Raw genomic sequence first — 22,316 nt, 5'->3', positions numbered from 1 at the left:
TACGGTCTCGGAATTAAAGTACAGATTTTTCCAAAGCTTTTGAACGCTTGGATCATGGTATTTTTCTGACTAAGCTATCCATCATTGGTTTAAGTGATTCATTTACCAACTTTCTTATGTAATAACTTACGGATAGAAAACTTACAGTTACTAACCATGGTTTCAACTCCATAGAAATTAGCGCATTTTCTGGAGTGCCTTAAGGCTCAATACTTGCGCCAATGTTATTTCTAATATATATAAATGACATTTCAGGATTAGATCATAATGTTGATGATCTAAAGCTATATCATTCCATATCGAACATTAATGACTGCCACTCACTTCAATCTGATATAGATAAAATTTGTAATTGCTGCGATAAATATGCACTCTCAGCCTCTCAATATTTCGAAGTTTAATATGTTATCTTTCAGTAGAAAACTCAAACCCCTCATTTCATTTATCGCATTTCTAATATTATGCTTAAAACGTCTGCAGTATTCAAATATCTTTGTGTTACATTTGATAGTAAATTAAACTTTGTTGAGCATATTATTATTATTCTTGGTGGAGCCCATAGGAACCTCGGTTTCGTACTGAAAAACTCTAGGTAGTTTGTCGAAGCTAAAACCATATCTTCACTTTTTAATGCATTCGTTTTCCAAAACTAGGATATGTTTCTCTTGTATGGGACCCAAGCAAACAAACTCATATCAGAGAAATAAATGATATGCACAGAAAGTATGTTAAATAAATTTGGTTCAGGTCTGACAATATTTATCCACCACAAGAAATACCTCAAAACACACTATTAGAACGTTTCAACAATGTAGCGACTAGCTTCAAATTCAGTCAAATCAAAATTGTGACAAATAAAATTGACTGTTAAGAATTCTCCTCGATTTACCACCCATTCCCTCTTTTTATTTTACTTTCCAGTTGCTAGAACTAATGTCCTAAAATTTTCTTCATTATATCGAATGAATCAATAACACTGTCAAATACATAACTCTCTAGTTATTTTCGCGGCACTATTTCTAATAGAAAATTTTCTCGTTATTCGTATTTGGCGAAGTTATCATGAAATTCTAGAACTGTTATAAGATTTTTCGTATTTTTGTGTGTATATTATTTACACTCCATCTGAATGTACCATTGTTCACTTGTATTTTACAACTTCAGTTGTTAAGTTTCATGTATGTCTTTCCTTCTTTTTGATTGTACTTTGAGCTGTAGGGTGGTGTAAATAAATAAATAACCGATAGTTCATAATTACACTGTGGGAGGCTTGCTCAAGTGCTTAAAGTACGTTCGTGTGAGTGCAGGATACGTACAGATAACATAGTCTGCGGTTTCATCCTCCTCTACGTTCATCAATATTATCAATATTTTCTACAGTTTTTGAAGGAATGCAGTAAGCTATCCAAATGAGGACGAAAGTCGTTCCAATTGGTTTATTTGCTGCAAAATCTTGGTGGTTTTCCTTTCACCATTATTGCTTTTGCTGTTGACTATGATTTGGATGGGTGTGATTAGAAAATAGTTCAAAACTTTGCATCTACACATTTTTCTGGAGGTCTACTAGATTAGGAATTGCATTCCTATCAGTTTGCCAATAAATCGGTTCATCAGTTGATATGGATCTCATTCCTCTTCTTTCCCTAGCTTTCAGCAGATGTCTGCCTTTTGAAGTTATTAATCTAGAGCCCCATTGCGTTTGTTTGGCGTTGTAATCACCTGCTTAAAGGAATCTGTTGCCAAGTTTGGTAAACAGCTGCTCGTATTGTGCGCTACTTATTGTATGTCGTGCTGGACTGTATATGGCAGTGATTGTCAGGGAGCTTTGCCAGTCTTCCATACTAATATTAGTCGATTGTATATATTTTTTTTTGAGTATGGTTCCACTCGTTATGCTTGATTGCAGACTTAATGATAATAGCCGTTCCACCATGTGCTGTCCCGTCTGGATGGTTTGTGAAATAGCTAGTGTAATTTAAATATCTAAAATAACTCCCACGTGTAAACTAATTCTTTAAAATTTCCTCCAAATAGATGGAACAAGATCCAAATTCTTGCTGAGACACTAACCCTATGGTGATAATACCTTTTATGGCTTTTTTGGGTACCTTACATTTATGTAATTCCAGTAAAATGTTTTTGCGATTTGTGAAAAATTGTGTTAGTGGACAAGACGAGTTTGGGAATAGAACCCCTCATATGTAATGTACAATTACTTTTCAGTTCACCCTATGAGCAAATCATATTCGGCAACAACTTCATTACTCTAATTTGGTAAGCTCGTGTACTTGAAACTATTTTTTTGTAGACGAACGACAACGAATAAAAAGCAAATTTCATCCTAAACAGAAATATATCCTTTTTCTATATTTTCCTATGCAGTAACTTTCTTGAGTTTTGTTCTCTTTGAAGCTAAAAATAAAGCCATCGTTTTCGTACACGGTTTTCCTAGAAAATAGTTCATATCAGATTGACATATTTACAGCGCTTTCATGCTAACTAGAATAGCATGTATTCCATGAAAAATGTACTGAATTGACTTCGGTAACAAAAATTACAGTTGGGAATATACAAGAGCTTGATGTCTGATAGAGGGAAATATATAACTCATGGTATGTATATTTTATTAGAAGCGAGTTATATGGAGAAGAAACAATTATAACTTCTAAATAATTGAGCTTATTCTTATTATGAAGTTTGTGAAAATAAATACTATACCAATGATTGAACGAATTAGAAATATATATAATCTGTAAACCCTTCTAACCACTTTGTGGTGTGGGGTGTTGGTTGATATTATGAGCTAGATCATTCGCTTCTTTCCAATTTATTCCTCGTTCATTCAATATTTCTGTTATGACTTTATTCCACGTTTTTCTTGGTTTACCTTTCTCTGTTTTATCCTATTTTCGCTTTCCATATTCTTCATTTAGCCGACGTGAGTTTCATCCACATTTTAGTAGTTTTTTCTCTATATAATCTATTGTTGGTTGTACATTTGGTTTTTTTCTTATATCTATGTTTTTAATATGGTCTATATATTGTTTCGAATGTCCTAAGTTTGGTGTCTTTGGACACTTCTTGTTTATTTATGAATTTACTGTTCATGGCATAGTATGGTTTATTGAATTTTGCAATTCTGTTTTTATATCTGCACCTTGTGTCCCATTTTCGTTTATTATTGTTCTTAAGTATTGGTATATTGTTTTTGTATCGATTCTTGAAAAAATTATTATTGTTTGTTATTAATTGAATTTGATTGCAGTAATCCTTAATGAAAATAAAATGTATCTACCAGATACAGATAAAAAATATCTCTATGTAACATCCCAAATGGGGAATGTAAATTTTAAACATACTTCAATCAGATTGTTCACTAATTGAATTTATTATTATTTAAGTTAACGTCATTACAACGATTTATTTTAAAATAAACATAAATTTACTTACGTTTATATGTATTTATCACTCACTTGAAGTCTTCTTCACCGACAAGAAAAGCGAAGTTACAAAAATACGAACCACAGATTTATTTTTTGGCGCACGTGCCAAATGACACAATACGGCGTATTAAACTAAACTAATAGTTTAAAAGGAAATAAAGGTACGGTGTTTTGCAGTAGATTCCAGAATATCCCCATCGTGTCGGTGCACCAAAAATCCCAAAACTGCCCAAATGTCAGATTGGTTTAGATAATCGAATAACAGAATTTATGCTCATTGTAACATACCAACAGATACAAACTACACAAACAATTCGCAATAGACAGATGAAACGACAGAAACAAAAAGTATGCTGATTATGATTTTCAGGAATTTGAGTGAGGAGACTTTTTTTCAAACGATTATCAAAACAAAAAAAAACTTCTTGTTTATTCAAACAAACAATCAGGTAGAACAAACAAAAAACAAAAAAAAATCTAAAATAACTTTAAATAACGGGGAAGTGTTACTGAAAACTTTCAGATGAGGTATAAAAACCGTTTAAATTAGTATAATCTTCCAAATAACAAATACGACTGTCAAAAACGCATACTTCTAACTTCATGTTTTATACATTTATGGATAAAAATAATTTACGGGAAGTTTTTTATTTCAAACATCATTAAAAGAGAAAAATAATTTCACAATCAAATGCAACTTGATAAAGTTGTCTCTGCTTTACTGTTTGATACTACCTAAGTCGAATATTGAAGACTGATATGAAATTATGCAATTTATTATAATTTTTAATTCATTTTAATTATGAGATTGTATCTTTTACTTACTGTATTTTATAGATAACCGCAGAAATTAGTCTGAAGATGATAAATTATGATAACTGACCGGACATTTTGTTGTAATGGAAATTACCACGTTATGTAGCCTAGTCAATAGTGACCAAATGGGATGCAGTGGTCCATGCTTGATATAAGCGAAAGCACAACTGAGCAAGTTGACTTGGCAACATCAATATTAAACTAGTGACCTATTGGAACTGTAATTTATTCAAATTTACTAGAATTTGTATCTTTTTTCTATAGAAGTATATGTCAATGTTCTTACTTTCCTTCTTGTTATTGTTTTTTCAGAATATGAAAACCGTTCTTGCCAGAACTAATTTGAGAATGGACTTAGATAATATTCCAAATACTAGCAAACGTCATTCGATTATCTAGAAAAAGCTCTATAATTTCAGGCCTTATCGTCTACAGAGAAGTAAAAATTGTGAGTTTGTATGAACAAATGTCAGATAATGAACCAATGACACAGGTAAATACCATTGTGTTAGAAATTGTAGGGACGTTGAATGAGTTATCGAAAATAGCACCTTCCTATGAAATTTACGGATACAAATTTCATTGTTGTTATTTTTTTTTAAATCTACAAGGAATGCAAAAGTTTCTATCTTTTGTCTATAGAAGTGTATGTCAATATTCTTTCTCGCGTTCTTGTTATTGTTTTCTCAAAATATGAAAACAGTTTTGCTAGGACTAATTTGAAAATATTCCAACTACAAGCAGACATAATTCGCCTCTCAAAAAAGCTCTGTGATTTCAGGCCACTAATCGTCTACAGAGAAGCAAAACATTGTGAATTTGTATGAAAAAATCTCAGATGATGAATCCCAGACAAAGGTGTTAAAAATTGTAGTAACGTTGAATAAGTTATCGAAAATAGAAATTTCTTATGAAATTAACAGATACAAATTTTATTGTTGTTAAAGTGACTGTGTATCGTATTATTAATAAATATAGAAACATTGACATAATTGTCTCTTCTAACCATTGAAAAAATAGGGAATTGTTGAAAGCGAAGCAACGATAAATATAATTGGACGCATTGGTAATAGTTCTTGCTTTGGAATGAAACACCTAGTTTGAATAAATTTGGAACTGAAATGAAAAAAATTATTTACCACAAATTTCTCGTTCATTATATGAAGTTATAAAAGAGATAAATTTTATGTGGCACATACTATTTTTTATATGAATTAAAGAGTCCTTCATTCATTTCATGGTATGAACAAAAAAATTATATTTTTTATCATTACATACTTGAAAAAAAAAATAAAAGGAATATTTTAATTGAACGCAACGATATTGTGAGATGGAGAAGACAACACCATCAAACGAAAGATCCATCAAACAGTACAGGCGAGAACAGAGACGCATTTATTTATTACATTGATGAAAGACGTACAAACTCCAAAATATGGATACATATATCTTTTCAAGATAAAAAAGATGCTTTTCTTTGTCCGTAGGTTTGAAAAATCCATCTGGAAAAGGCAAACTTTAATAATCCATAATGCACGATTTAGCATGAAGTTGCTAAAACTTTTTTCTGGATTTTCCAAAAAAATAGCTATACGGTGCTTTAATTATAATGGACAATCCATCGTACCACAGCTTCAGGGTGGAAAAGGGTCCAAAAACATCTACATTAAGAAAAAAAAAGCAAAAATTATCATAATCTGAGTATTTACAATTTCATATTAAGATCTGAACTTGAATATCTTATAAAACATGATAAAGATGAATTTAATTCATTTATTACTGATGAAATGACACAACAAAATAATAAATTAGGCTGCCACCATATCATTGTGAATTGAGCCCTATAAATTGATTTAGGCTTAAGTAAAGTGGTAGCCAAAAATACTAATTTTAAACTATAAGATGTGAAGGATTCTCCAAGCCTTGGAGAATGTGACAAACTTTCACTGGCATAAGTTGGATAGGATTGTGGATGATCTCATAGAACCGATAATCGTTTCTTTCTCTAGTAATGACAGTGAGGCAGAATATCAGTGAATATTTACTCGTATTTATAACTTTGTAAAAATTTATTTAGGGTTTCTTCAGTTAAAAATAGTAGATAATCTAATTAAGCAAATAGTTCAATGATTGAACTAATTTTATAGAAATCACATCTGATTTCTAAGTACAGAAACTACTGTTTTCAGAATGAAGATTAACTACAATAGGTTATCTGTTGAAAATTAGGCCCTTTCCATACCATTTGAGAAATCTAATTTTGCTATGAAATATTCCAAATAAGAAATCTATGGAAAAAGTTATGACAAATACCTTATTCGGCTAAAGTGTATTATATACAAATAATTTTGGTGTTTTTTTCCAAGAACACAATGTACTACAATGGAACAGTTTCTTATATTCAATATTCAGCCAAATTTTTATTCAACTTATTTCCTTTTCTCATATAGCCCAATTTCCATTGGATCAGAAACGACTCAGATCTTATCACTCTTTTAAAATTTGTTTCACCAATAAATACAAACCTTTTAAAAATTTATGTGCCACCAAATTGGACAACTGGTACTATCCTTCGTACAAACGTAGCCACCGACCTTGAAATTCTTTATTAATTCAATTTTACAATTTTTTGTAATGATTCACATTCATATGTCAATACTTAGCTATAAAATGTATAGAATTTATAGAACAATTGTTTTTCAATATTTATTGGTTCAAAGCCCTTTCATTTTGAATAGATTTTGTTGTGACTACCGCTTTAAAATTGCACCTAACTATATATTATTCCAGACCCTTTTTCGGAGCTTCACTCTCATGCCATTAGAAGACTTCAGAAAAGTTTCAGCTATTAAGTTCATTTTGTGGCCACTTGACAGAATCACGTAATTTCTCAGTATCTTGGATATTACTGATTTCATTTCTAGCAAAGCAAACTTTTGACCTGAAAAATTAAGAAAATAAAGTATTTGCATGATATAGCGTACAGCTGGAGTTTAGCGAATATATCAAGGGTAATATATGATGAGGGTGAGACAAAACTTGATCAAAACCACGACTAGCTATTGGCTACAAACATTGGACTGATTACAGAAAACTGAAACTATATAGTGATATAACTTATAATTATAAATTTTATATTTATAATTATAAATACCTAAATGGGATAAACTATTAGTAAGCCCACCATCATTCAGGCCCATCTGTCTTCCTGATGTGGAGGGTAAACTGTAAGAGCGCCTTGATTCTTGATGCCACAGGAGAAGTTTTCAGGATAACCGCGGAAGCAGATACCTTTTCCTTTACCCATCGCCGTTTTTGTATATGCATAAACGCCTTCAATAGCGTATCGTGGCAGCACATTCTCTAGGAGCTTAGATTGAGAGAAATCAATGGAAACCTAATAAGCATAATTGCATTAGAAAGATGATCGCTGAAGCAGTAAACGGCTCCAGGATCTTTGACGTGAACCGTTGAGTGGACACTGACGACAAGTGTCCATGAGGACACTAAGTTAGACTAGGCTAAAGTTACGGTCAGGGTTCGGTTCTTCTTGTGTGCAATCTTAGCTAAATTCCAGATGTACGCATATTCATTTGTATACTTGAATTTTATTGAAATATGCTTGAAAGAATCTCAACATATTCAAGCAATTTTTATATCAAATAATAAGTGTGAATATTTCACGTAAAAAGTTCTAAGCCTGAAAATTTGGGGGTACAGAGTGTGAGGTCAGAATTTAAAAATTAGTTAATAATAAACTCAATTAGATATGAACAAGAAAGTTCTTATTTCATTTAAGTTGTAGAAAACCTATTTAAGTATTGTTTCTTCGAAAATTGATACTAGGATACTTTGAATTGCCCAGAAGTAGTATAACTTCATTTATTAGCGACGAAAAATTTCTGTTTAACAATATTTGTTTCGAAATAAACTGTTGTGGTTCTCTCGATAGAATGAAACTATACAAAAATGAGTTTTCTCTCAGTTTTCATCAGTTATCTCTGTCAATTAGTTAGAGTTCACTCATTTGGATTTCATTATTGTTGTTTCTTAGGGTATAATAGCTAAATTTAGTGAGAATTCAAATTAAAAGTTTTATAAATATCTATTCTTTTCACTGCTTCACAATTGTATTCATAGAAATATGCAGGTAACTATTCTGGAATAATCATTATTTGGTTCTACTGTCATAAAAAGGCATTATAAATTAAGATTCTAGATTTGTCTAAATATTTAACATATGGGTTCTTATTAAAAAAAAATACAAAATATCTTAAACACATAAAGACCATAACGCGATATTATTCTATGATTTTTTTTCCAGCTTAAGATTGATGTGGCAAATTATATTAAATGGAAAATGATGGGCGGAATCTTGAGACAAAGAAAAGATGGTTTAAGTTGTCAAGTTAAGTGTTGAAATCTTTATTGAAATTATTCCGAATTTGAATTTTAGTTTTTCATTATATTTTTTGAAGATTTACTGTGTTTTGTTAACAATCTCCTATTGATTTTTTCCTAAATTTCATCCAAGTTTCTTAATTGTACAATTAAATTCTTCAATATTGAAAATTATTCATATGTTACAGTCGGGTGTAAGAATTTTAGAAGGGCTCGGGGCATGGGCATATCCAGACTTACAATCCTAATTTTAATGTGACCATTTGCACAATAAAAACAAAACATGCATGCGCTAATACACACCAGAGATCGAGAAATTGTCGAAACAGTGCACTATTTACTGAAAAGTTGATGGCCACTGATTTACAAGATTCAAAAGGTGTGATCTACAAGTAGAAAGAAGAAACTGTCAAAGAACTGAGCTATGCTAGACAATATGGACGAATCGACATCAAATCGAAGAAAAAACTCTTCGGCTCACACTTGCGCACTCGCCATGACCAAATTGGTGGAATTGGACAAACCTTTCCCCTTTCATCGACTGTCAACAAACAAATTTAAATTTAAATTTAAAGTCCAATGAGAAGGTCATCACCGACACAAACGTTAACTTTCCACACCTCCAAAAAACGTATTTCTTGACGGGCAAAGAAAATTCACAAAATTTTCGTTTTTAATCTGTAAAATGAGTTCTCATCGGTTCCACTTTCTTTTTATAATATTGTTTGCTAGTATCCTTCTAAAATTTATTATCATTAGTATCTATCATAAAAATCGTTTTTAAAAAAAGTAATTGGACCAATATTCACGTACAAAATTTTGATGTGCTTTCTAAATCAAGCGGGGCTTACAAAAAATTTTAATCATCAATTTTTTTAACTACATTTCTTGGTACAGTTATAAATTGGAATGTTCTCTCAATAACTTTTCAATATAATTTCTCAATATTAATCATTTACCAATGTAATTGATTTTTCACACTCTTAAAAATTCAATTTGTTCGAGAATCAAATTATTAATTTTCAGTTTTCTATCTCACCTATACAATTTCTAGGGCCAGCACTGAAGGGTACATATGTATAAGGAGGTAAATTAGAAATATCCTCGAATCTACTAGGATCAAATTTATCAGGACATGGAAAATACTTCGGATTCCTATTGATCCAATATATCAATATGAGGACCGTTGTACCATTTGGTATTATATTTCCATCTTTATATTCGATATCTCTATCAGCTGTTCGAGCAATAAATGCTACCGGGGGGTATAGTCTGAAATATGATGAATCATTGAATGTAATGAGGAGTGGCGTGGTATATATACATAATTTGTAAAATGTGAAGTAAGACGAATTGTTTCGCAATATAAGCAGAATGACATTCAATGAGAGAATAATTTTCGAATGTATTGTATGTATGAGTTGAGTTAATGAGCATATCAACCAATACCTCAAAGATTCTTTTATTATTAGTTCCAAATACTTCATATCCTGTAAATCACGGATTGTACTGATCCTATTCCTGTCATTGCCAAAAATTTGTTTTTGCTCTTCTACTGCTTTTTCCTGGAAACGAAATTATGGATTACATATGATTCAAGCCTTCTCCAATGCCATTTGATCAATAAAAAGAGAGATAAAGATTGGGAGAGAAATGCTTTATTGTCAAAAAATTGTTACAATTTGTAGACAAAAGCTTATAAAAACAAACATAGAAATAAGTATATAAAGATAAAAGAGAAATTTCAATATACAGAAGAAAACCACAAAATTATAGGTAATAGTAATAGGCAGTAATTAGTACATAGAAAAAATTAAACCATTATGTAGCATCCTGGAATTAAACATTATTATTAGAATAGAAGTCGTTTACATACTAGAAGTCACCTTCTAGTAATTATGCCCTCAAATTATTGCGAAATACGGAAAAAGATGATATCGATTTGATTTCAATTGACAAGTGATTATGCATTTTTTTGCATTGTAAAATAATGAGCCCTTAACTAATTCTGAACATGGAGTAGGTAGCTAAAAGTCGTGGTCCGCGTTCCTAAGTGGATATCCGTGCAACGATCTTTCTAAAATTGGAAAAGCGTACTTACGAATTAGGCAAACGGATTCAAAGATGAATGAGGAAATAAGAGTCAGAATTTTTAATTTTTTGAAGAAGTTCCTGTAGAAACTTCTGCTTAGTCCGAGAAAATATCTAACAGCTCTCTTTTGCCGTTTGAAGATTCGTTCAAATTGAGTCGTACCAGAAGGCAAGGGCATATCGGAGATGCGACTCAATGAGTGCATAATAAACTGTTGAAGAGGTGGACAAGTTCAATTTTTTTTAAAGAAAATGATGAATAAAAAAGGAGGAACTCAATTTGTTATTCAATGAAAAAGGCAGCAATCTATTTTTATATTATGAAACATCAGTTTTAAAGACGTTGAGACATAGAAAATTAGATTCACACCATTATTTCAGGGTAATTAGTTCACTAGATATGATCATATGGTCAAGCAGACATCAATGCAAGAGGAGGGAATACACATTACTATTGTCAAGCTTTTTTTATTTTTGTCATTCCATATCTTCCCTAACAACAAAATTTTGAATCTCGCCCAAAATGTTAAATTGTTGCTTTTTCTGAATAAATCATTAGATCCAAGAAAAAAATGCATTTTTCTTTAGTATACAGTATCACATTCAGGTTACAATAGCACATGCAGTGATGTACAGTTTACCAATACAATCTGACAAAGTAAAATTTCAAAGAACAAGAAAATTTTAAAATATATATATATATATATATATATATATATATAGAAAAGTAGAAAAGCATAGTTTGCAAGCAGACTTCCTTCTCTAATTGATTTATTGTATTATCAGATGATAGCCACTACATTTCGAAATTTTTAGTACATGTTTGTAGTTTTGAATCATAGTATAAATATCAATCAAACTTGTCATAATGAATACTTACCTGTATATCTCTATGAATTGATAGAGAATATAGGGTGAAACCAATAGCTAGAGCCGTTGTATCATATCCCTGAAAGAGAAATTCCACATTCAGAACAAATTTTGTTTGTATACGAAAAAAAAAATTAATTTAGATACAACACAGTATCGGCTGTACGTGACACTATATTGAATTAGTTATTCCATTCAAAACTGAATGCTGCAAGTATAGAAAACTAGAAATGTATCTAGAATATCACAGTAGTCCTCTAGTCGGTGTTACCTCATATGAGGTTATAGAACAGGATTCCATCGCTTGATCTTGCAGATATCTTTTATTTTGATGAAATTAATTTTAAAGGAATCTTGAGGATGTATGGAATGAATTAAGGATAGGTTTCCTTGTAAAAATTAGCCGCAATTACCTCTAATTTTAATGTCATTAATATACTGATATGACTTGCAGCATATGTTTTTTCAGTCAATCTTACAGCATCTGAAAGAAAATGATTGCTAGCTCTCAGTCGGCTGCATCATTAGGGTTACCAAGTGTAAACAGGTATATTATTGTTAATTAACTGAAGTATTCTTCGGCCAAAAGTTTAATAAATACATATGCGCTAATTGACTATATAGATACATTTGATAAGGATTGAACCTAATACGTAGGGCGTTACCTTCACATCATACTTGCATTCCTTCAAACAATTCGCGTCAATTCAAATTTTCAATTTCAGACGTCTTAACTACGAAAGCTCATGTACATGTTTTTCGTCCTTCAGGCGCAATTTCTATCTCTTTCTAAATTAAACGTCAAAGTAGGAATTTCTGGAGAGATCATCTTTGCAATTTCCATCATCAAACATGAATTTTGAACAATGAGTTAACATTAAGTTTGTTTTTTATTTTGGAAAAGTTTATTCAAACAGGCAACATTAGATCTATGAACCAATCTACTCACTATAAGATGACTGTTAATAGAAGCTAAACAAAAAACTGTGTTCTTTATTTTCTTCGATTGCTTGGACATAGTCGAAAAAATCAAATCAAACTGTTTTCAAGAGAAACGTAAGCTCCAAATCTTAAAAAGGGGAAACTGAAAATTTTGTAAAGTGATGTCTATACGCATCCGCTGTACTCACTAGAGTTTACATGATACGACGTGAGAAGTCAGGAACCGCCTCCAGTTATGAATTTTACGTTATGTTGGAGACTACAAAACCATGTTGGAAGAAATGGTATCGGATTAAGAAAAGCCGATATAATCATGGTCTACATTTTATCTAGGTGACCATATTAAGAAGTTGTTAGTCCTGATCTTGTCGATTTTGTGTTAGAATAAGTAAAAGTATTTTTCTAATTTATTGTTCAGTTTCCTTTTTTTTAAACCATTCGTTCGAAATTAAATCAAGACTTCGTAATGACAGCCACAGTATATTTGCAAACTAATTGGAATGATGAACCATTCTCAATCAAAGCCTCGAGGGTTTCACTATCCAAGGAACCAAAGTGAATTTGGTAATTTAGAAACTGAGAAGAACCTCAATTTCTTATTATTACATAAGAAATATCAAATAATCCATGTTAAATTGAGTCACTATAATAAAAAAAATCTCACCGCAAAAATAAATGTATCAACTTCTTGTCTAATTTCTCTATCGGTAAGAGGTTTACCATCTATATTGGCTTCTAATAATAAATCTAAAAATACTTTTCTCTTCTTTATTCCCATGTCATTATCAATATGCGCCTTCTCTTCTCTTCTGAGTCTCATATTTTGCTGTCTTGAATTTATAATATCCATGGCATAGGAATGAAGGAATTTGACACATTTCAATTCTTTATAATAATCAGGTGTTAGACAATAGGTTATATCAAACATTTTTATTGGAGAAAATGCTCTCTCCATCAAAAATCTGCACATTTCTCGTACAGCACTAACGTAATCTGATTTTGGATTATTTTGAGCATTGATTGAAGTACCCATTGCTGCTTCTAAAACGGATATGTCAAATAAAAAAAGTATTTCATAGAAAATAATAGAATATCAGAATATAAATTTGAGATCAAAATACTGTACAAGGAATGAGTAGAAATGTCATAGAATTGGAGGAGAACATGAGTGCACGAGCCAAAAACCAAACACTCTGAAAGCCTCAATCCACAAAGGAACTATAGTAGAACAGTAGATAATCATCCTGTCCGACAGCCTAGCACTCATCAGAGATTTGAGATCCAATTTCATAGAAGCCAAATTCGTTTGGGAATGTCTTGGAAATTTGAACGAGCTAGGCAAGAGAAATAAAATTATCCTACAATGAATTCTGGGATATAACGGAGTGGAGGAAAATGGAATAGCTGATGCTCTTGCTAAAGCGGAGCCCTCAATGAGACCTGAATCCTTGTATCAGGTACAAAACAACAACAGATGGATAGGAGGAGATTCAATTATTGGGATAACCTACAGGAGCTGAGGCAGGCAAAGATTCTTCTGGAAAACTATAACCAGAGAAGATCTGCTGAATGTCTTATCCCAAATAAAAACAATATAGGAGTCCTATCGGGGCACTGTCGCCTCATTGGCCATTTAAAGGCGCTAGGTTTAGCAAATAATTGGGCGTACAGATTATGTTGCACAAAAGACGAAATCTCTATCCATATTTTCTCCTGAAACACTTCCAGTACAAAACCTGGAAGCGTGTGACATAGAAAACGAACATCTTTGGTAGCTACAGCTATCCTACTTTCTGAACTTTCTGAGATGAGTAATATATATGAACAAATATCAACCAGCTACTAGTGAGATCAGTTTTATAGTGTTCTAAGCTGGGAAAAATTCCAAATAATTCTATGCTTACTTCATTTTTCAATAAAAGATTTTTGTTCATACCCCGTATTTCCATGTGCCTCGATAAATGGATAACTTATGCAAATAATATAAAATAATACTGATTCATATTATCAATATAAAATTGTCGAAAAAGATCCTGATTGATTGATGTAATAGTTATGATTAAACAGTATTATTTGGAATTATTTGGAACTTACCACATATAACATCTAGCGAACTCATTGTGAGATAGGGTAAAACATCTACGCTATCATTTGTAGTTTCTTTGTCCAATAATTCAACTAGACGTCTACTATTTTTCTCGAAAATATCAATAAATGTTGTCAAAAAAGAAAAATGGAATGACGGATTCAATATTTTTCTAGTTTTTTTCCATTTCTCACCTGAAACACAAAATTATGTACGAGATTTAACAAACTACCGAATATGTGCGAAAAAATTACCATCAGATGTTAGAAGTCCTTGTTCTAACCAGTTCGACAGTAATTTGTAGTGCTCGCTCTTATTCAAAATTTCAGTTGTACTTAGAATGAATTTTATCATCTCAGGATCTGTGCAAAGTACTATTTTTTGAGTTAATAATTCTATTGAACAGAGCCCATCATACGAATTGAGGTAACGACCGAACACGTTCAGCAATTCTAGGAAGAGATATAAATTATCGATATGGATATGTCACGATATCCTAAAAAAAAATTGAAAAGCTTTTTTTCTATGATAATTTTGGTTAACCTCAATATTCTGTGATTCATCCAGGCGTGATTCTAAATCCTACATCTTCATTACAATTTGTATAATCCGTTTCAAATTAATATCGACTTTTAGATGATCCATTGATTCAATCGATTTGTGCTTATCGAACTTATTTTGTCGCCGTAGAAATTTGTATGTGTTTTGCCTATCTCGGTTTTTAACTCTTCTTAGGGTATCTTCTTAGCATAGCTCTCCACGTCAACGTCTAGTAATGTAAGTCTAGTTTCTTGTGCTGCTTTTGAGAAAGTCTTTATATGCTCTGTAATGCATATGCAGACTGGTTGTTTGAATATTTCCTGCCATACCATAGCCTCATTTACCGCCTCACAATTTTGGCGTAAAACCATTCCAAGTGCGCCTCATAATGACTGTTGTTTTCCTTGGACATAGTTTTGAAGTGGGTATCATACAGAAACCACCTACTATTCAAGGCAATTCGTGAATATTTGAATTCCTGTTGTAGAGAACAATCTTTTTCATATTTTGCAGGTTTCTTTCTTTCAGATATAGCTCTACACTATCTACCATTTCCCCATTATCTCGACGATCTGGTCTAAATAGCTTACCCATGTATCTCTACTTAGATTCATATTTTTTGAATTTCATCTACCTATCTTTCTATCTGAGTTTCTCTTGGTTTGTGAATATTATGACTCAATATACTATAATCCCATTCACACCTTCCCCTTTTAGTTAAAGTTTTACAATCACGTGTTATATGTTATTGAATGTTCCTGAGATATTACGATATTCTTAATCTATAGATACGTCTTGAGTTACTCATTTAAACAGAATTGTAAAGCTATTGAGATCCACAACTTATATGCATGATGACAGTCAGGCAACTGCCTCTCCTCTAGGGTTAACATCTATAGTGTCATAGAATGTGTTTTCAGTGCTGTAGGTTCAGTAAAGAGGAAGGTTCGTTATAAGGAAAAATTCAATAAATGATGGTTTGAGGTATTTAGATACTTAGATAATGGTAGATCAACACAGATATTAAAACAGGTAGAAACTTCTCTAATTTCTCACCACGGTTATACAAGAAGGAATTATAGTGATCCCAGTTAGTGGATGCAAAGAACCTTTTTAATACACTATAGATGGATAATGGTAGGGTGAAATCTTTCAAATATGGAAGTTGATGAAGAAGTAGCTGAAAATATTTCTAATGAAAATAACGATGACTTTTCCGCATAAAATGAAGGGAGTTTAGTTTTAATTTATATTTTGTTCATGAAACAATAAAAGATTATGATTAGTTTATTTCATTTGGGCATTCAAAACTTTGCCCTTTTTGAACCCTAGAGTAGTCGCGCCAGGCTTATTTTACCCAGATCGTTTAGTTTTTAATTGGTACTGTGGTTTATATATCGTAACGTCCCTCTACCCTCCCAACTGAGGCGGTACCCAGTTTCTTTTAATCGCTAATATGCGCATATTTGACATCTGAACCGGCGCGACTGATTAATTCAAATTCATTTTGTGATATAACGTGATGAGAATAAAATTCCGTATCCAGAAAACATTTTTGATTCAGTTACTATCTTTTTATCACTGCCAGAATTATCTTGAAGTAAAAAACTTCATAATTCATCAAAAAAAGTTTTTTATTTCTATTTTGAAAATCTTCTTGTATCTTAGAAATTTCAATAAAAACAAGCACGTCTTCTGCGTCTTTAAGGAAAATTTCAGCCAGCTAAGGAGTCAATATGATTGAGGACAGGGAGGATATAGTTGAGAAGAAAGCAGATACTAATACTGAGAAGGAAGTTGAGTTTGGAGAGTGGAGAGAGACTTTAAAGAAAAAGATGATTACCGTGTGAAATGAGTAACGATTACGAATAGCTAGAACAAACATTGTAATTCAATAACCTGAAGTAAAAGGGGCGGCAAAAAATTTCAAGACACCCATGAACATAATGTTAAAAACACGAAAACAACTATCCAAATACTGAAGTTTTATGGAATCGACATGATAATGGAATTGAAATAATTTGGCTTCCCATGTCATTGCAGAGATTTTGATTTCTAATCGGCGTAGTCCGTGCTGATGACAAAGAAACTTGAGAAGAACACGAAAAATATGATAAAGTCGCACTGATTCGAGAGATATTTGAATCTTCTGTAACAAATTGCTGACAAGGCTACAAAATCTCTGAATACAGTAGATCGAAAGCTGGAGGCATTCAGAGGCCGTTGGAGTTTTGAACAATATATACCGTCCAATTTTTGCAATTATGAACGCCAGAATGTTTTATATATCAAAGGATTTTTACGTTGGACAATAACCCGATGGATCTGACCGGCTAAATAGTGACGCAAGAAGGAATTTCCTGCAAATTGTGCAGCCTATTTCTGGAGCATAAATAATTATCACTACTGATAACTGGTTCAATAGTTGCGAACTCGTGGATGTTTTGTTCCGAGATCGCTTCTTGACACTCTTAAAAACAATAAGCGGGAGTTGCCTCCAGAGTTTATGAAATGATTACCCATAAATTCATCTATGTTTGCCTTTGAAAACGGAAGATTCTGATGATTTATTACTTTTTTCTAGCATGATGACGGAATAGAGTCAAACGCAAAAGAGGAAGCCAAACCTTATAGCGGAACTTTTCACTTTAGGAAAGTAGCAGTCTAAAATTGTGCGAGAAATACCAGACGGTGGCCCATGGTAATCATACTTGTTTTTCATGAGAAAACTTTAGTAAAAAGCCAGATGCAGATAAATCTAATTACGAAAACGATAATTTTACAAACTGATTTTTGATATTGGCTTTTAATGTTTTTTTTTTCTGTTTTCTGGGTCGAATGTGTTTTGTTGTATTCTTTTCTTTTATTTTATATTATAGAGATCGACCAGCAATATGTTTTTTGATCCATCAATACACTTTTGAATAGATTTTAGCTTTTAGATCAAAATAACACAAAAATACTATTAGGTCAGTATAATCCAGTATGACCATACTTGACAAAAAAACAGGGGTCGACTACTCCAGTATCAAAGAAATAATCAAAACTCACCTTATCCGAGTTTAGACTTAAAAAAGTTATAACTGAAAATATGATTATGAGTAGAATGAAACCATACCGTTGAATAAATTGTCAGTAAAAAGCTCAAGACCTTTTTTACCCAGTTTTTCGAAAATATATTTTATGAAACTTCAATAAGGAATACCGTGTCGTGAAGGATGAAAATTAAAACATTACGAACATAATTGATGCAAAACTAATTTCAAAACTTTTTATACTTTTCTCGGCCAACCTTAACAATGATTCTTCTAACCTGTAGGTTTCTTGAAATCAAATATATTACCAAAAATTGGTAATTTTGGAGTTTCTGGTATCCATTTCAATTTTTTTCTCAGCCTAGTAATTTTTATCCACATATAAATAAATAAGGATATTGTCGTAATTCCAATCAATATCAAGAATAACGCCATTCTTCGTGAGTATCCTATGGTATAAATTCGATGTTCTAAAACAAATATAAGGTTAAACGTGAAACTTCTATTTAAGCCTCAATCACTCGCGCGCGGTTTTTAGCCTTGTGAACACTCGCGGGGTGTTTTGGACACCCCTCATACTCGAAGTGTATTTTTATGTAAATAATATAAGTTAATAGAATTATCCCAGCATTTTAATATTTGTGCCGTATGACTAGTACAAAAAAAGTACGATGGATAAAATGTATTCATTGCGAAAAATGTGAACTTGTGATTCATGTTTAGATATTTTTGAAATATTTCTCTACTTTGGACTTTCGGACTTTCTCTCGTAAGAGTATGAATCAGAAACCTCTTTGTAGATATTTCTTATCATACTCCAAGTTCTTATAATGAAGAATTTGAGTGACAAAAATTATATATGCTAGAAGAATAAAATGCGGTAAATCTTCCGCATCAATTAGATTGAAATAGGTATTTCAAGTAATTTGTATCTCACACAATATAATTGTCAGTTGATAAAGTTTCGTTTTTCCATAATGGTATAATCTATTGCACAATAAGTTCGAATTGTTAACATATTTTTCATAAAACGTTATATATAGAGAAGAACCGGAGATTTATTAAATCAACATCAAAAAGGTAAGCAACTTCATCATTCATATGTATCACATCTAGTTAGAAAATTCCATCAAAGAGGGTCAGTAACTAATCAAAATATATGATGTTAGGTCAGAAGCGGCGGAACTAGCAATTTCGGTCATTTTAATTAAAATCCTAATATTTTGTCAAAGAATCCGGTTTTTTGCGCACTATCCTTCGTAGCGTTTTTAGATATTGCATATAATCCAAATAGTATACAGTTTGTAGAGTATGGAGTTTAAGAAGACTATGCGTTAAATTTCATGAGATTTTGATTAGTCTAAAAAAAGTGGTAGCCATTTAAGTGAAGTTACTTTTGTTATTTTCAAAATAATTATTACAAAACACATTCGTTTATTAATTTATCATTGCTTCTTAATGGAAAAAAGTACATTACAAGATCAGCAATGGCTTCAGAAGTGTTATCTGGCCTCCGCTTCATCGAAAAGAACCATTTTCAATTGTTTTGCTGAGTTTAAACGTGGTCGTAGAGATACCTATGATGGTGAATGTTCTGGTCGTCCAATTGCCACGTTTTTTACAGTTGATCTAAAACAGCAACGTGTTGATGATTCAGAGCAGTGTTTGGCCATGTCCATGTTCAAATGTAATAAATCAGATTTTTCTCATCTATATGTGACAACGGATGAAAAATGGATCTATCAGTCAGCTCAGAAATCAAAAAAATCGTCATCTGAGTGGACTGCAAGTTTTTCTGATAAAATTTTCGAAAGATTGCCCTAGTTAAGCAATTCGCTAGGCATAAAGAAACAAATATTTCGTTTGGAGAATTTGATAGACATTTCATCAATATTTTGTTTAGATCATAAGGATTATGTAAATATGTTTGTAAATATATTAGTTTCAACATATGCATCTTTCATTACATTGGTATTATTAATAAAATTTTGAAGGGCAAAGATCAACAATATAAAGACAACGATGTTGTAATGAATATGGCATATGTTTAGTATAGGGAAAGCTGCAAAAAAGACAATGGTAATCATTAATTAACCATGGTCATAAAATCAGTTTTTTATATACCATTGTATATGTACTATGTACAAACAGAAACATTTTTTAAACACGTCAACATCTCACTGGTGACAGTCTTAAACCTGCTAAAGTGTGAAGCAAAATTGATGATGATGATAAAAATCATCCTGTGTTCCAATATTTCATCTACCTATATCTTATATAAACCATTTAATTGTGAATTTTAGATGGTCGGATCTTGTTGTCACATAAATTGTGAATAAAACCAAGATATTTTACAAAATACTTCTTTTAAACAGCATTTTAATTTCACGTGTTTATATTTTCTTGTAAACAACAATATTTGAATTTGAAATGAAAGTATTTTGCATAATACTTTTGTTTCATTCACAATTCACATTTAAAATTACACGAGTTATTTTCAAATTTTCCGCGAAATTAGCATGGATATGAACCTTAGATGAAATCTTTGATTAGAGAAATCTTTTTTCTTGGTACGGAGTCAGTCCGAGAGTTAGGATCGAATTTTGTCGTCAAATTTTTATACAAAGTGGCATATTTATCGAGTATATAATCTTTGCAGTTGGCTTTCACGACCTTCAATTATATTCTATAATAATGTTGTTTCTATCGTTAAACTTATTATGTAAAATTGTTTTAAAAAGTATTCATTAGCAAGTAATGCAATAAAATTTTCAGTATTTATTTTTTAGATAACAGAGATCTGATTCCACAACGCTGTGAAATTTTCCTATTTGAATATAAATATTGAAAATATAATAATATGAAATATCATGAGATTAGTTTGCTAATCCTCTTTCTCTCATGTGATAAACCAGGATGTTTATATACAATACCCACCCCTCTCCCTCCCAGCCATCACGAGATTTATGGACGACCCCTTATGTAACGGGCCTTTATTCATTCAATCGAATTAAATTAATCCATTACCCTTTGAAATCTGTTCGAGAAACTGTTTGATAAATCTTCTTAAAACATATCTGATAGAAAGTGAGGAACTTATTGATAATAATTTAATAAAATACATCATTATAAAAATTATATAGATGCATACATTATACTCTCACCAGTTGTTCATTAAACTAATCACTAATGATTTAATATTTAACTGTTCCCCTAGGTTTGTTGTTTGTCAATATACTAATATACTTGCTTTAAAAGCAAGTGTTTATATTGTTCGTGTACTTAGTTTCCTTTACTTATCTGCAGTGAGTAATTTTTTTCAATAATTACATATAATTTTATGGAGTGAACATGATATGAGTTAAAAAAAATGTGTGATGTGTAATAGATCGGTTGTTTTTAAACAGGCGAAAGTCCATTTTTCTCGATTTTCAGGTTTTGGTGATTTTCTAGTCTAGCACCAGAATACATGATTTTTATGGAAATGGAACAAATCAGCATTTAAATTTTTTGGTTTATATTACGGTTTATATTAAAAGAGCGCAAGTCGAAAAGATTTTTTTAAATCCACTTCTTCTATGGATTATGTTGTTTGATTTCTGGACTTTAGCAGTCAGCTGTTACCGCTTATTTTTGTCTATTGTTATTATACCGTACAAAATATTATAGTGAATGGTACTAAACATCCTTATACAGTCTTTGTGGACTTATTTTACAGTTTGTTAAGGCCAAAATAAAAACCAAGCGATGTCAAGGTTCTGATTATACCTGACCGGTCATTTCCAGAAAGTCACTCAGTATTTCCCTGTTCGTGGCCACAGTTTACTCCCATGTGACAAGGATATCCGGATATCTAAGACTTTAAAGAAGCATAACCGCATTTTTCATGTTCATTAAATAACTGACATAATTTTGCAAAACTCATCACTGTTCATGACATAGTTTTAGACTTCAAGAAATGGCAAAATAGGTTTTACAAAAAATCGTGTATATCACAAGAAAAAAAGGGAAACATACAGATAAAATGTACTTTCAGATTAGTAATCTCTTTATGTTCGTTTATGAATCTAAGTTGGAAGGAAGTGTCGAAGC

The 22,316-nt window shown here is 31.6% G+C and overlaps 1 protein-coding gene across 5 annotated transcripts; it reads right to left on the bottom strand.

The window, feature by feature from the left end:
* Window positions 1-6,850: 6,850 nt before the first annotated feature.
* LOC130447774 (cytochrome P450 4d2-like) lies at window positions 6,851-21,531 on the bottom strand. 5 transcript variants are annotated; one of them, XM_056784771.1, is made up of 10 exons: window positions 21,389-21,496; window positions 19,702-19,853; window positions 18,503-18,694; window positions 14,904-15,101; window positions 14,658-14,843; window positions 13,228-13,604; window positions 11,632-11,700; window positions 10,110-10,225; window positions 9,700-9,932; window positions 6,851-7,200 (listed from the first exon to the last, which is right to left on the bottom strand). In XM_056784771.1, the coding sequence occupies exons 3-10, from the start codon at window positions 18,657-18,659 to the stop codon at window positions 7,034-7,036; spliced, it is 1,503 nt and encodes a 500-aa protein (XP_056640749.1). In that variant the 5' UTR covers window positions 18,660-18,694; window positions 19,702-19,853; window positions 21,389-21,496; the 3' UTR covers window positions 6,851-7,033. The 5 variants fall into 5 exon arrangements, with proteins under 5 accessions (XP_056640749.1, XP_056640748.1, XP_056640752.1 ...); XM_056784770.1 differs by lacking the exon at window positions 19,702-19,853 and having other exon boundaries at window positions 21,389-21,531; XM_056784774.1 differs by lacking the exon at window positions 9,700-9,932 and having other exon boundaries at window positions 21,389-21,483.
* Window positions 21,532-22,316: the final 785 nt, after the last annotated feature.

Source organism: Diorhabda sublineata, chromosome 8 (genome assembly GCF_026230105.1).
Source record: "Diorhabda sublineata isolate icDioSubl1.1 chromosome 8, icDioSubl1.1, whole genome shotgun sequence".
In the NCBI taxonomy this organism is placed as follows: domain Eukaryota; kingdom Metazoa; phylum Arthropoda; class Insecta; order Coleoptera; family Chrysomelidae; genus Diorhabda; species Diorhabda sublineata.
Note: the sequence above shows the minus strand (reverse complement) of the source record. Positions and strands in the feature narration are given on the sequence as shown.

What these genes read in the sequence shown, in the direction of transcription:
- LOC130447774 (XM_056784770.1), bottom strand. Translation starts at nt 18,659, where the DNA reads ATGGCGTTATTCTTGATATTGATTGGAATTACGACAATATCCTTATTT. An exon ending in AGGACTTCTAACATCTGATG is followed by an intron (nt 14,844 to 14,903) that starts GTAATTTTTTCG and finishes TTTGTGTTTCAG; the next exon opens with GTGAGAAATGGAAAAAAACT. An exon ending in TTGATACATTTATTTTTGCG is followed by an intron (nt 11,701 to 13,227) that starts GTGAGATTTTTT and finishes TTTCTCTTTCAG; the next exon opens with GGATATGATACAACGGCTCT.